Source organism: Bombina bombina, chromosome 2 (assembly GCF_027579735.1).
Source record: "Bombina bombina isolate aBomBom1 chromosome 2, aBomBom1.pri, whole genome shotgun sequence".
In the NCBI taxonomy this organism is placed as follows: Eukaryota; Metazoa; Chordata; class Amphibia; order Anura; family Bombinatoridae; genus Bombina; species Bombina bombina.
Window position 1 is genome coordinate 1108115320 of NC_069500.1, and position 13039 is coordinate 1108128358.

Below are 13039 nucleotides of genomic sequence, written 5' to 3' on the forward strand. Positions count from 1 at the left end.
CCAATAGGATTTTTTCTAACTTAATTCCAATTGGCTGATAGAATTCTATCAGCCAATCGGAATCTAAGGGACGCCATCTTGGATGACGTCACTTAAAGTGATATTCATTCTGAAGAAGCCGTTGTTTGAAGAGGATGCTCCGCACCAGATGTCTTGAAGATGGAGCCGCTCCGCGTCGGAAGGATGAAGATAGAAGATGCCGTCTGGATGAAGACTTTTGCCCGTCTGGAGGACCACTTCTGCCCGCTTCGTTGAGTACATCTTGCCGCTTGGATGAAGACTTCTCCCGGTAAGTGAATCTTCGGGGGTTAGTGTTAGGATTTTTTTAAGGGTGTATTGGGTGGGTTTATTTTTTAGGTTAGGGCTTTGGGACTGCAATAGAGTTAAATGCCCTTTTAAGGGCAATGCCCATGCAAATGCCCTTTTCAGGGAAATGGGGAGCTTAGGTTTTTTTAGTTAGGCTTTTATTTGGGGGGTTGGATGTGTGGGTGGTGGGTTTTACTGTTGGGGGGGTTGTTTTTATTTTTTTTTAAAGGTAAAAGAGCTGATTACTTTGGGGCAATGCCCCGCAAAAGGCCCTTTTAAGGGCTATTGATAGTTTAGTTTAGGCTAGAGGTTTTTTTTATTTTGGGGGGGGGGCTTTTTTATTTTGATATGGCTATTAGATTAGGTGTAATTAGTTTATTTAATGTAGGTAATTTACTTAATTGTAGTGTAGTGTTAGGTGTTATTGTAACTTAGGTTAGGTTTTATTTTACAGGTAAAGTTGTATTTATTTTAGCTAGGTAGTTATTAAATAGTTAATAACTATTTAATAACTATTCTACCTAGTTAAAACAAATACAAACTTGCCTGTAAAATAAAAATAAACCCTAAGCTAGCTACAATGTAAATATTAGTTATATTGTAGCTAGCTTAGGGTTTATTTTATAGGTAAGTATTTAGTTTTAAATAGGAATAATTTAGTTAATTATAGTAATTTTCTTTAGATTTATTTAAATTATATTTAAGTTAGGGGGTGTTAGGGTAAGGGTTAGACTTAGATTTAGGGGTTAATACATTTAATATAGTGGCGGCGATGTTGGGGATGGCAGATTAGGGGTTAATAAGTATAATGTAGGTGGCGGCGATGTTAGGGGCGGCAGATTAGGGGTTAATAATATTTAACTAGTGTTTGCGAGGCAGGAGTGCGGCGGTTTAGGGGTTAATATGGTTATTCTAGTGGCGGCGATGTCCAGAGCGGCAGATTAGGGGTTAAAAATTTTATTATAGTGTTTGTGATGCGGGAGGGCCTCGGTTTAGGGATTAATAGGTAGTTTATGGGTGTTAGTGTACTTTTTAGCACTTTAGTTATGAGTTTTATGCTACAGCATTGTAGTGTAAAACTCATAACTACTGACTTTAGAATGCTTTAGGAATCTTGGAGGTAGAGGGTGTACCGCTCACTTTTTGGCCTCCCAGGACAGACTCGTAATACCAGCGCTATGGAAGTCCCATAGAAAAAAGGGTTTACGAAGTTTACGTAAGTCGGTTTGCGGTAAGGCCAAAGAAGTGTGCGGTGCCCCTAAACCTGCAAGACTCGTAATAGCAGCGGTAGTGAAAAAGCAGCATTAGGACTTGTTAACGCTGCTTTTTCAGCTTAACGCAAAACTCGTAATCTAGCCGAATGTGTTTAATGTTCTTTTAAGATACATAGGAGCACCAAGGAGGCAAACAGGAACATCTCACCCTAGTCATAATTACTCTTTGGGCAAGATTTATTAAAAGACGAATGCCCCAATCGGTTGCAGGGTCACTCATTTGAGCCTGCAACTGATATTTATGAAGCAGCAGTTTAAACCGCTGCTTCATAAACCCTCTCCACCAAGCAGGAGTTGGCAGATGAAAATCACCCTGGATTAATTTGACCGTAGTGATTGACAAGCTCTACTCTCACACAATTAGTTGCGTGAGGGTAGGGGGGCGGTAACGCACAAGTGTTCCTTTGTGCAATCATAAAAATGGGGAACACATTTTGCACCACAATTTACTACCTGTCCGCTTGCAAATTAATAAATCTTACCCTTTATATATGTTTCTTTCACAATAGAAATTATGGCTTTTGTGCAGCTTAAAGGGATATGAAACCCAAAAATGTTCTTTCATGATTTAGATAGAGCATGAGATTTTAAACAACTTTCTAATTTACATCTATTATCATTTTTCTTTGTACTCTTTGTATCTTTTGTTGAAAAGCAGGGATATATGCTTAGGAGCAGGCCATTTCTAGAGCACTTTATGGCAGCAGTTTTGCAAGAATGTTATCCATTTGCAAGATAGCAGCACCATTTCCTGCTATGTAATGTCCAAAAATCTGCCTAAAGTAGGTGTCTTTCAACACATAATATCATAGGAGCAAAGCAAATTTGATAATAAAAGTAAATTGGAAAATAAAATTTGGTTTCATATCCCTTTAAGGTTCTGAGTATTCCAATATACTTAAAGGGACACTGAACCCAAATTTTTTCTTTTGTGATTCAGGTAGGGCATGCAATTTTAAGCAACTTTGTACTTTACTCCTATTATCAATTTTTCTTCATTCTCTTGATATCTTTATTTGAAAAAGAAGGCATCTAAGCTTTTTTTTGTTTCAGTACTCTGGACAGCCCTTTTTTATTGGTGGATGAATTTATCCACCAACCAGCAAGAACAACCCAGGTTGTTCACCAAAAATGGGCCGGCATCTAAACTTAAATTCTTGCAATTCAAATAAAGATACCAAGAGAATGAAGAAAATTTGATAATACGAGTAAGTTAGAAAGTTGCTTAAAATTGCATGCTCTATCTGAATCACGAAAGAAAAAAAAATTGGGTTCAGTGTCCCTTTAAATAAGCAGAAAACACAATTTTTTTATTCTTCAAACTGTGGCCAACAACAAAATTTAGACAGACGGTGAATATTTATTTGCTGTAGAAGAAAACAATATTTATACTGAAAGAAATAACTACTGTTAAACACAATTACATTAGTCATGATCGTGAACAGACAATTTAAAGAATGCCTACAATATGACATGCCTGCAGGCAGCAGTTCTGTGCATGGAGGTGTCTGTAGGATAGCATTGGCATGCATGCTGTGTCTCTCAGCTACTGCTGCTCATCATATGAGTCACAATGCTAGACAGCGAAGGCTGGGGAACAAATGCTAATTAGGTACTAGTGCATGTGGAAACCTTTATTAAGGTCTATTATCATATAAAGAACATAGAGAAGTATATTTATCTTTAAATTCTTTTTTCCAAATATCAGAGATAGGTTATATTTTCTGGAAATAGTTAATATGGCATCTATGATTAATATGAAAAATTCAAGATTTGAACATTAGTATTTCTTCAGTACAAACACAAGTCACCAACAGAATACAGAGCAGACTGGTTTTAGAAGGATGCAATGGTCAACATATATATGTGAATGAGTGCATTTCAATTTAGAATACAAACATTTTTGGGTATATAAATCCATACCAAAAACATTTCTGCTAAAAGATACTAATGTTTCAGTGGCATATACGCATATGTTCCTCTTTCAGTTGCATACACACTAATCCACCTAGGGTTGCTAAGTGTTCAGTATTTACCTGGACAGTCCAGTATTTTAGCAGACTGCCCTGTAAAATATATACAAAAATACGGGGCACTTAAATGTCCAGTATTTTTAAAATCTCTTAAGTATCAACTAAACGTAAAGAGCCTTCTAGGCCTCTAAAAATATATTCCAAAATGAGGTAACACTGCATTTTCTATTATATGTGTTACCGGCAGTCATGGGGTTTTAAATCATTGCTGTGTTTATGTGCTCCTGGCATTCAAGAAGGTCAAAGCACTACTGCAATTGTGTGTTACTGGCAACCGGGGGCATACAATGACTACTCAGTTGTGAAAAATATACAAGGTGGTATGAAGAGTGGGGCTTTTGAGGGAAAATTGTGTGACCCCACCTGCCACCCGTGCCAAGTTGTCTGGTATTTTTATGCAGCACAGCTGGCAACCCTATTTGTGGGTTTGTGCACCAGCCTTCATATAGGGTTTTAAAGAAAAGGGAAGGTGCAGGGGGTGTCTTAGCCTCTTTTCCAATAAGCTCCTCACAAGCTTAAAACATAAAACAAGAATAATACAATTATAAATGAAAAGGGCGCTATACAGCAGACAGTTCAAATTTAAAAGGATATACCAGTAAATCACAATATAGCATATAGTTTAAAAGATTTAATAAGAACAATATATAAAATGAAAAAGCAACAGCAATATACTCAAAAATGAATCAGGGATGTCTCCCTTAAGTTTGCTAGCATAAAATGCCAAAGAGTTAAAAAGCCATCTTATCCAGATAAGTCTTTATCAAAGGATATTTCATACAATACGACTGAATTTGCCAAAAACTTAATTGCACAGTTCCAGTGTATCACTGTTTCACTGTCCTAATAATTTCCAACCAGCTGTATACTGGATTTTGAGAACAGAGCTGCATCGGCTAAAACTGGGAAATAAAAACCGATTCAACGTTACCTCACAACGGTATGTGATATACCACGCCAAGACTGCCATACCTGCCATACCTGCTTGGAAGGAAAAAACTAGCAGCTCCTCACAGCGTTTTTGCTCTTTGAGTAGGGATTTCCTGCTGCCCAGTTTGAGTCATCTGCATGTGTGATTGGTAATGCGGTTGACCATCTGACCTGTAAATGTCCTCTGATTGGTCCAAAGTCGCTCTTTCAGTTTAAGGTTTCTCTTTTAACATCGTATGTCACAGGCTTGATAGTTAATGCCTTTTAAGTATCACAGTGGCACCCCACAGTCCTCAACGCGTTTTGTCCATTTATAAGGCTTTATCAGCGTTCATATACCACATCTGTCGCAATGGTTTATGTAAAGTAAGCACGGATAGATTAGAGGACTTCTTTTTCTCTCTGAGCTGGCAAAGTGGTTGATTGAGGATGCTCAGCTCATGCACAGTATATGCAGCTAAAACAGTAATAGCTTTTAGTAGAAGCAAATTTTGCTAATATAAGTATATTGCAAAAATGCTTCTAGTCAAATTTCATATGTGTTCATGCACATTTTTCTTTTGACAATGATATTCCTTTAAACTGAAATAAATATATAGTATCATTGGAGAAAATAACCCTGCAGCCTCACTATTAATATTAAAAACAACAAAATTTAGCTTTTTTATTTCACATTGTACTTCTCATTGTTCAGAAAAATCTAATTTGTATTCGGGAATGCTTTAACTGCAGTGGAAGAGCTGTTTACTGAGTAATTCTGTGGGAGAGCTGATATACTACACCTGCTTTTTTTTTGCCTTTTTTTCATTCCAGGATTGTTGATTTCAAACTAACTGGAAGTGTATGTTTGTGCATAACTCACACAAAAATGACTCCCACAGCTCTATGGGTGGATAGTGACATGACCCACAAGAATAAAAACAAAAAGGAAATGTAACGGAAATTGCCTGGAATGCACATAAGGGTTAAGGCCAGGACGGAGGAGTCGGGGTGTTCTTGTGTGTGTGTGTGTTTGTGTGTGTGTCTGTGTGTGAAACAAATGTTGCAGTTAGAGAGGAGGGGTTTGGCTTACCTTTTTAAGACCTGTACAGGAAGTCCAAATCTGCTTGTTTCTTTGAAGTTTACCCCACCCTATCCCTCCCTATTCATGTTCTAGGCGCAATCTATAGGGGGATTCATCACTATGGTGATTTCTTTAGGGTTAGGGGAGTTTTGAGGCATGATGAAGGCTAGCCAGCCTATTTCTACAAGTCCAAGGATGTTATGTTTCAGCTCCCCAAGTGTTCAATGTGGCACCTAGCTGACCCTGGTCCTAATGGTCTGGAGTGGTGGGTTAGTACTCTGGGCTGACAATTGGACAGTATCAGGGGACATGATGTGATCGAGGTAGAGTGAAGGCTACTTCCGGACAGGGGTGTAGTCCTCAAACACGCGTCTGGGGGGTCCCCTTTCTGTGCGATTCGAAGCCGAGAACTCCCTAAACCATTCTTGCATTGAGCTACACTCTGCTTACTCTCCTGCATCCCTGGTACTGCCCATCTTGTTAGCATGGGTTACTAAGCATTAGCTAGTACCTGATTGCTGCCCCCCTGGACCATGTTATTGGTGCTGTTCGTTGGTTCCTTGTGTTGTCACAATAAACATGATGTTAGAAATAAGGTTAAAGTTTACATTAAACATTATTATGTAAATAGTTAAGTTATTAATTAAGTTTCCCACAGAGGAGTATATGGCATTTAATCCCTTAAGTTTATTTGTTATTTGTTTAGCAGAAGAACAGAAGAACATGCATTTAAAGAAAGAACAATGAAGAGTTATGTGATGTAATAATTGGTAATATCACCAACCAAGTTACTTAGCTTATCAGTAACACTATAATGATACTGAAGTGACTATGGCTATGTGCATTGCACAGTAAAAGGAATTTATTTTACGTGTGTGCTTAAACTTTATCTGTAATGAATTTAAAGGATTATTGATTTGCTCTATGACAAGCAATTATATTCCTAGTACTATATTATAACATTTTTTTTACAAATTAATCCAAATTATTGATATTGTCAGGGATCTAAAGCCCAAATAGGGCGTTGAAAGTCCCTAGATATGTGTAGCTATTCAGGTGATCTAATAGCCTTAAAGGGACACTGAACCCAAATTTTTTATTTTGTGATTCAGAGAGAAGCAGGAAATTTTAAGCAACTTTCTAATTTACTCCTATTATAAAATTTTCTTAATTCTCTTGGTATCTTTATCTGAAATGCAAGAATGTAAGTTTAGATGCCGGCCCATTTTTGGTGAACAACCTGGGTTGTCCTTGCTGATTGGTGGATAAATTCATCCACCAATAAAAAAAGTGATATCCAGAGCACTGAATAATAAAAAAAAAGCTTAGATGCCTTCTTTTTAAAATAAAGATAGCAAGAGAACGAAGAACAATTGATAATAGGAGTAAATTAGAAAGTTGCTTAAAATTGTATGCCCTATCTGAATCACAAAAGAAAATCATTGGGTTCAGTGTCCCTTTAAATTACTTTAAAGAAAGGTAACTGCATTTATTCACATGTTTCCTGAGCTCCACATCATCCTTCCTCTATCTGCTTTTATGATTAAATGTTTTTTATTAGGATTTTCATATATACAAAAAGAATAAATGAGACATTACAAAAGAAGAGAAAACAAAATAAGTAAGACATTAGTCCTCCAAATGCTCTATCTGCTTTTAAAAGGACAGTCTACTAGAAAAGTGTTATTGTTTAAAAAAAAAACCAGATAATCCCTTTATTACCCACTCCCCAGTTTTGCAGAATCAACACTGTTATAATAATATACTTTTACCTCTATGATTACCTGTATCTAAGCCCCTGCAAACAGCCCCTTATCGCAGTGACTTTTACAATCTTGCATTTTAGCCAATTATTAGTTCTTGTATAACCATTATTATTCTCATCGGGAGTGAGTGCAATGTTATCTATAAGGCACACATGAACTAGCACTGTCTGGTTGTTGTGCAAGATTTAAAAAGCTAATAAAAATCACTGAGGTCTGTCTTTTTAAACAATAACAAAACCAGGTAGACTGTCCCATTAAAATAAAATGTCATAGCTATCATTATATCTTATTTATGTTAATCAAAACATGGCTCTAAACTAAAGACTTTTCTATGCCGTGGTGTTACGATGTAGGGCCTAGTCTGTTATTTCAGGGAGGGGCCATTTGTATTACCCGTGGAATCAAGCCTCATGTATTTTGTCTAATATTTTTTCTTATTTAAAGAAACTAATTGAACCTGTTTTTTTGATGGACTAAATACCCAACCTGCACAAAGAAAGGTAGAGATTTCTCTAGATAATGTCATTTAAAAATGGGTGTCAATATACTTACCATTGCCAACGTGTCCGTCTAAAACCCCAACACAGGACCGCTAACTCCAACAAAGGCATAAGGCACACTAATAAACAGTCGGGTTGATGTTGGAACTGCTCTATCCTACGTGGGCACATGCAGACCCGTGATAAGTTTTATAGTCTCCTGTGGCGGGTTAGTGCAGGCAAAAGAACTGAACCACCAATCATTGGTCACGCTATTAAATCCCAGTGACGTCCAGCAAAGGTCTATAAAAACCCACAAACCCATTCAGAGAGTGCTTGGTTATTCTAGTATCACGTCACTAGTCTCCCTAGCTCACAGAATTATCCAGTGGTATTTATTGCATTCCTCACCTACATTCCTGCTGCCTGACTGCCCTGTGCTACATTCTGTCTTCTGGTACTTTGACTCCTGGCTGCCTACTTTGATTCTGCCTCATTGCCTGCCATTTAGATTTGACATCATATCTGCTGCTTCTCTGGTCCCTGGACTTTTTCTCTATCTCCCTTTATCTACTCTGATGTTGTATTGGGACTGGTCTCCTGGTTTGACCTTGGCTACTGTCTGATATTGGCTTTAGATACTCATTTGGCTCCCGTGCACATTTCTTCACGGACATACCTGTCCCTATCCAGGTTTCTTTCAGTATAGATATAAGTAAGGGTGTGCACAAAAACCTTCCTCAATTACGTCCTTACAAAGGGACACAAAAGTGCAAAAGGAAAATTCTCTTATTTTAGAACATTTTAGTACTGTACTGGTGTTTGCAATCAACTATGTGATAACTCCTGCTAAGGGATTAAACACAAAGATAAAATCAGTATGGATATAGTGCTTCAATTATGTTTTATAAGTAATACATTAGTAAAGAGGATATAGTATTGGATTTTTTAAATAACAAGTTACTGTGCTGGGGATTATGTAACATTGAAGTGATTAACCTCTGTCTTGTCTATCTCACAACAAGATACAAGGGCACTCAAGGGTGGAGTCAAAAAAGCCAAAGCTCAAATTCTTCATTTCATTAAAATACTTCTCTTGACAAATCATCCTAATGAGTTAAACTATAAGATATTTTTGGTTCATTAGAGATATATTTTAGTTTTTCTGGACTCTGCTAACTATTGGTGGAACGGTATTGTTATTCCTTTTCTCTTTATAGCTCTAATGAAATGACATTCAATTATCAGCCTCACAGATATGAATCATAATCTGTAGCATGAGATGTGCTGTCAAGATATAAATTCCCAGTCATAAATTATAACTCACAGAAGAAGAAAAGTTCCATAAAAGAAAATATAAAAATACAACATTCTCTGGGAACATTCTTCTGTACCTAAAAAATCATGATACTTTAATTTCTACTATGATATATACAGCAATGTGCTTAATTATAAAAACAACAAACAAAAAAACCATAATAAACATCACCAAACACATAAACGGTATGAACTAAATATGCTACTTCAAATATAAGAAAAGTTTGCATTAATCTTCTAAATGAGATACAGTGTCCTGGCGTCACTCTGCACTAGTTTTTTCGGCCCCTGGGAAAAATTAGAACTATAAATGTGTGCCATAGCTTTTGTGGCCCCAAGAAAAAAAATGAACTTAAAATGTGTGATTGGGATATACTAGTGAGTAGGAAACAAGGTAGCCACAACTTAAAGAGCCCTCTGGGAGTCAGAACAGCAGAAAAATGACTCTGCAGACTTACCTAATTCTGACCCTTTGCCACTAGACATTTGTGTATTTAATAGCCATATATGTAAGCGCTTACATGGACACATTTTGTGAAAAGCAAATGCTGTAATATGTTAGAGCATTTTATTATTGTACTTTTGATAGCAGATGTGTTTAACTACTTGCAAAGGAGGTGAAACACATAGTTAAATCCAGCTATAGAGCAGCAATGCAATACTGGGAGCTAACTGATAATGTCTAGTAAGTAAGAGGCATATGTTTGATAACAGAAGTAAACAAAAATAAGTCTGTTAAAATCTGAATCATGAAAGTTTACTTTTTGACATTCGTGTCCCTTTAAGGCTTACAAAATATGGATCTGCAGCTCCTTGTAAGCCAGAAATAAATCAAACTGTACCTGTTGATGGGTCAATTGTAAATAAAGAAGAGAGGTCTCCTGGAATTATTTCATAGGTCAATTCCCCAAACACTCCTTCATCTTTATCAGTAGCCATGACATTAATGATCTCTGTCCCCGGCTGCGTGTGGCTACTAAGACTTGTCATGTATGTCACAGGATCAAATGTAGGTGCATTATCATTGATGTCTTCAATTTCAATTCGTACAAAAGCTTGTGCACTTAAACCTCCCTGTAAAACAAATAATACATATTATTAATACACATATAAAAGTATATTCACATAATTAACTTACTCAATGATTTACTAATGCTGTGCGTTGTTCACATTTTGTGTAAACCATCACTCTTTGTGTGTTAATGTCACTTTGATTGTTATTCAGGTCATAAGCTGATCAAATTCTACAGTAGAAAACAGGTAACATTTTCAGTTGTTAAATACTGTAAATATGTTTATTTAGAATTATATTAAGGGTAAATTGTTCTCAATCAGAAAAAAGTAAGATGGCTATACATGCAAATATTTAAACATCCATTTTCTAATTAAAGACATGGGACCCCTCAGTGAATTTTATAAATAAAAGAGTCTTTCCCTGCAAGTTGTGAGATGTCTCCCATAGAAAGTAATAGAGCTCCCTGGAGTGAAAAACTTTGCTAGGGAGAGGGAAGTTAGCAGGGAGCAGGGGGCGCACTTTACAAAAAAAATCCTCCAGCCAATGCAAATCAGATTACTCTGCTTTTAGAGTATAGTATCTAACCATCACCTCTCTTTTTGTATATATGTGTTTTTCTATTAGAGTAATCTTAAGTAAGTGTCTTGAGTACTTTGACACAATCTCACCACCTTTTCAGTTTACGAGAAAAAACAGCGAGAACATTTTTACAGAATATGGCAGATTTGGAGGAGAAATTTTGTCCCTGTTCAGCCCAATAGGAGAGACGGGGAAACAAATTTTACAATAAGGAATATAACAGGCTTTGAATTTTGTATTACAAATTAGAATTTCACAGTATTTTTTGCATGTGCAGTGCAATGTAGTTGTATTATGATTTCTACGGTGCACCCTAAATAGTTTCTTTTTATGTACAATTTCAATATGAATTGTTTTCATAATATTCTATTTTTAAAGAACAATTTTGTTATGATATTAATGAGATTAAACAATATATTTTTTATTGCCTATTTTTATTTCAATATTTAACTTAATTGTTTATATATATATATTTTTTGTGAGCCCTACTGTAATATATGCACCGCCTTCACATACTTAAATGCAGGGGACACACCCATTTGGGACACACCCATTTGGGAAACACTCTGTTCTCAAGGTAAAAACTGCCTTTATAGAATTAGAACTGGGGCTTCATAGTATTGAATAGAGTTCTTTTAGAATCTCACAAGCCCAGAGAGCTTTATAGAATCCGGCCCATGGAACCAATGTGTAAAACTATAAAGCTCTTATACACTTTAGAGTATGGGTTCCTCTGGATAACATATAAACTGAAGGGAGAACAGTATTTTATTGGAGACAAAATTCTCTTCTTCATGCATTGTAGCCCAGAACCACATTTTCCTATTGCTCAATAAGGTTGTTAAGATGTGAGATGTAAACTGCCTGCAAAGTTACATCATTTAGCAGCTGCTTTACTAAGACAATTAATTATAAAAATCTGCTGCAGTGCAGGACAGGACCGTCACTTGTCAAACAAAAAACGTAAGCTCACAGGAATCTTGTGCTATACTTGAAACACTTGAAATCCTGCTAGCAGACATACTACTATAGAGAAAGTTAAGACATTAACATTTATATTTTAATTTGCACTCTTTACAAATGTGCCAAGTTTTTTGCAGCTCTTTGCTTTTCAGGCTTTAGACCCTTTATGGACTTCCAGATGCAACCAGATGCTTTCTGCACTTAGGTAAAATAGGGAGCTTGTCAGTGTGGCACAAGCTTGAACTGTGATATAAAACTAGCTGTGCCAGAAGGTGAGGGTGTGTAAGACTATACATCAGACAAAAGGAGAGGGTGTGTAAGCCTATACATCAGACAGAATAAGGAGAGGGTGTGTAAGCCTATACATCAGACAGAAGAAGGAGAGGGTGTGTAAGCCTATACATTAGACAGAAGAAGTAGAGGGTGTGTAAGCCTATACATCAGACAGAAGAAGGAGAGAGTGTGTGAGCCTATACATCAGACAGAAGAAGGAGAGGGTGTGTAAGCCTATACATCAGACAGAAGAAGGAGAGGGTGTGTAAGCCTATACATCAGACAGAAGAAGGAGAGGGTGTGTAAGCCTATACATCAGACAGAAGAAGGAGAGAGTGTGTGAGCCCATACATCAGACAGAAGAAGGAGAGGGTGTGTAAGCCTATACATCAGACAGAAGAAGGAGAGGGTGTGTAAGCCTATACATCAAACATAAGAAGGAAAGGGTGTGTAAGCCTATACATCAGACAGAAGTAGGAGAGGGTGTGTAAGCCTATACATCAGGCAAAAGAAGAAGAGGGTGTGTAAGCCTATATATCAGACAGAAGAAGGAGAGGGTGTGTAAGCCTATACATCAGGCAAAAGAAGGAGAGGGTGTGTGAGCCTATACATCAAACATAAGAAGGAGAGGGTGTGTAAGCCTATACATCAGGCAAAAGAAGGAGAGGGTGTGTAAGCCTATACATCAAACATAAGAAGGAGAGGGTGTGTAAGCCTATACATCAGACAGAAGTAGAAGCGGGTGTGTAAGCCTATACATCAGACAGAAGAAGGAGATGGTGTGTAAGCCTATACATCAGACAGAAGAAGGAGAGGGTGTGTAAGCCTATACATCAGGCAAAAGAAGGAGAGGGTGTGTAAGCCTATACATCAAACAATAGAAGGAGAGGGTGTGTGAGCCTATACATCAGACAGAAGAAGGAGAGGGTGTGTAAGCCTATACATCAGACAGAAGAAGGAGAGGGCGTGTAAACCTATACATCAGACAGAAGAAGGAGAGGGTGTGTAAGCCTATACATCAGGCAAAAGAAGGAGAGAGTG

At 37.1% G+C, this 13039-nt stretch overlaps 1 protein-coding gene across 1 annotated transcript in view; it reads right to left on the reverse strand.

Moving 5' to 3' along the window:
* Positions 1–13039, reverse strand: part of DCHS2 (dachsous cadherin-related 2) — a 546419-nt gene that overhangs the window by 249115 nt on the left and 284265 nt on the right. The window contains exon 5 of the mRNA XM_053700224.1: positions 10011–10242. Within this exon, the coding sequence (XP_053556199.1) occupies positions 10011–10242 (232 nt within the window). The remainder of the gene's footprint in view (positions 1–10010; positions 10243–13039) is intronic.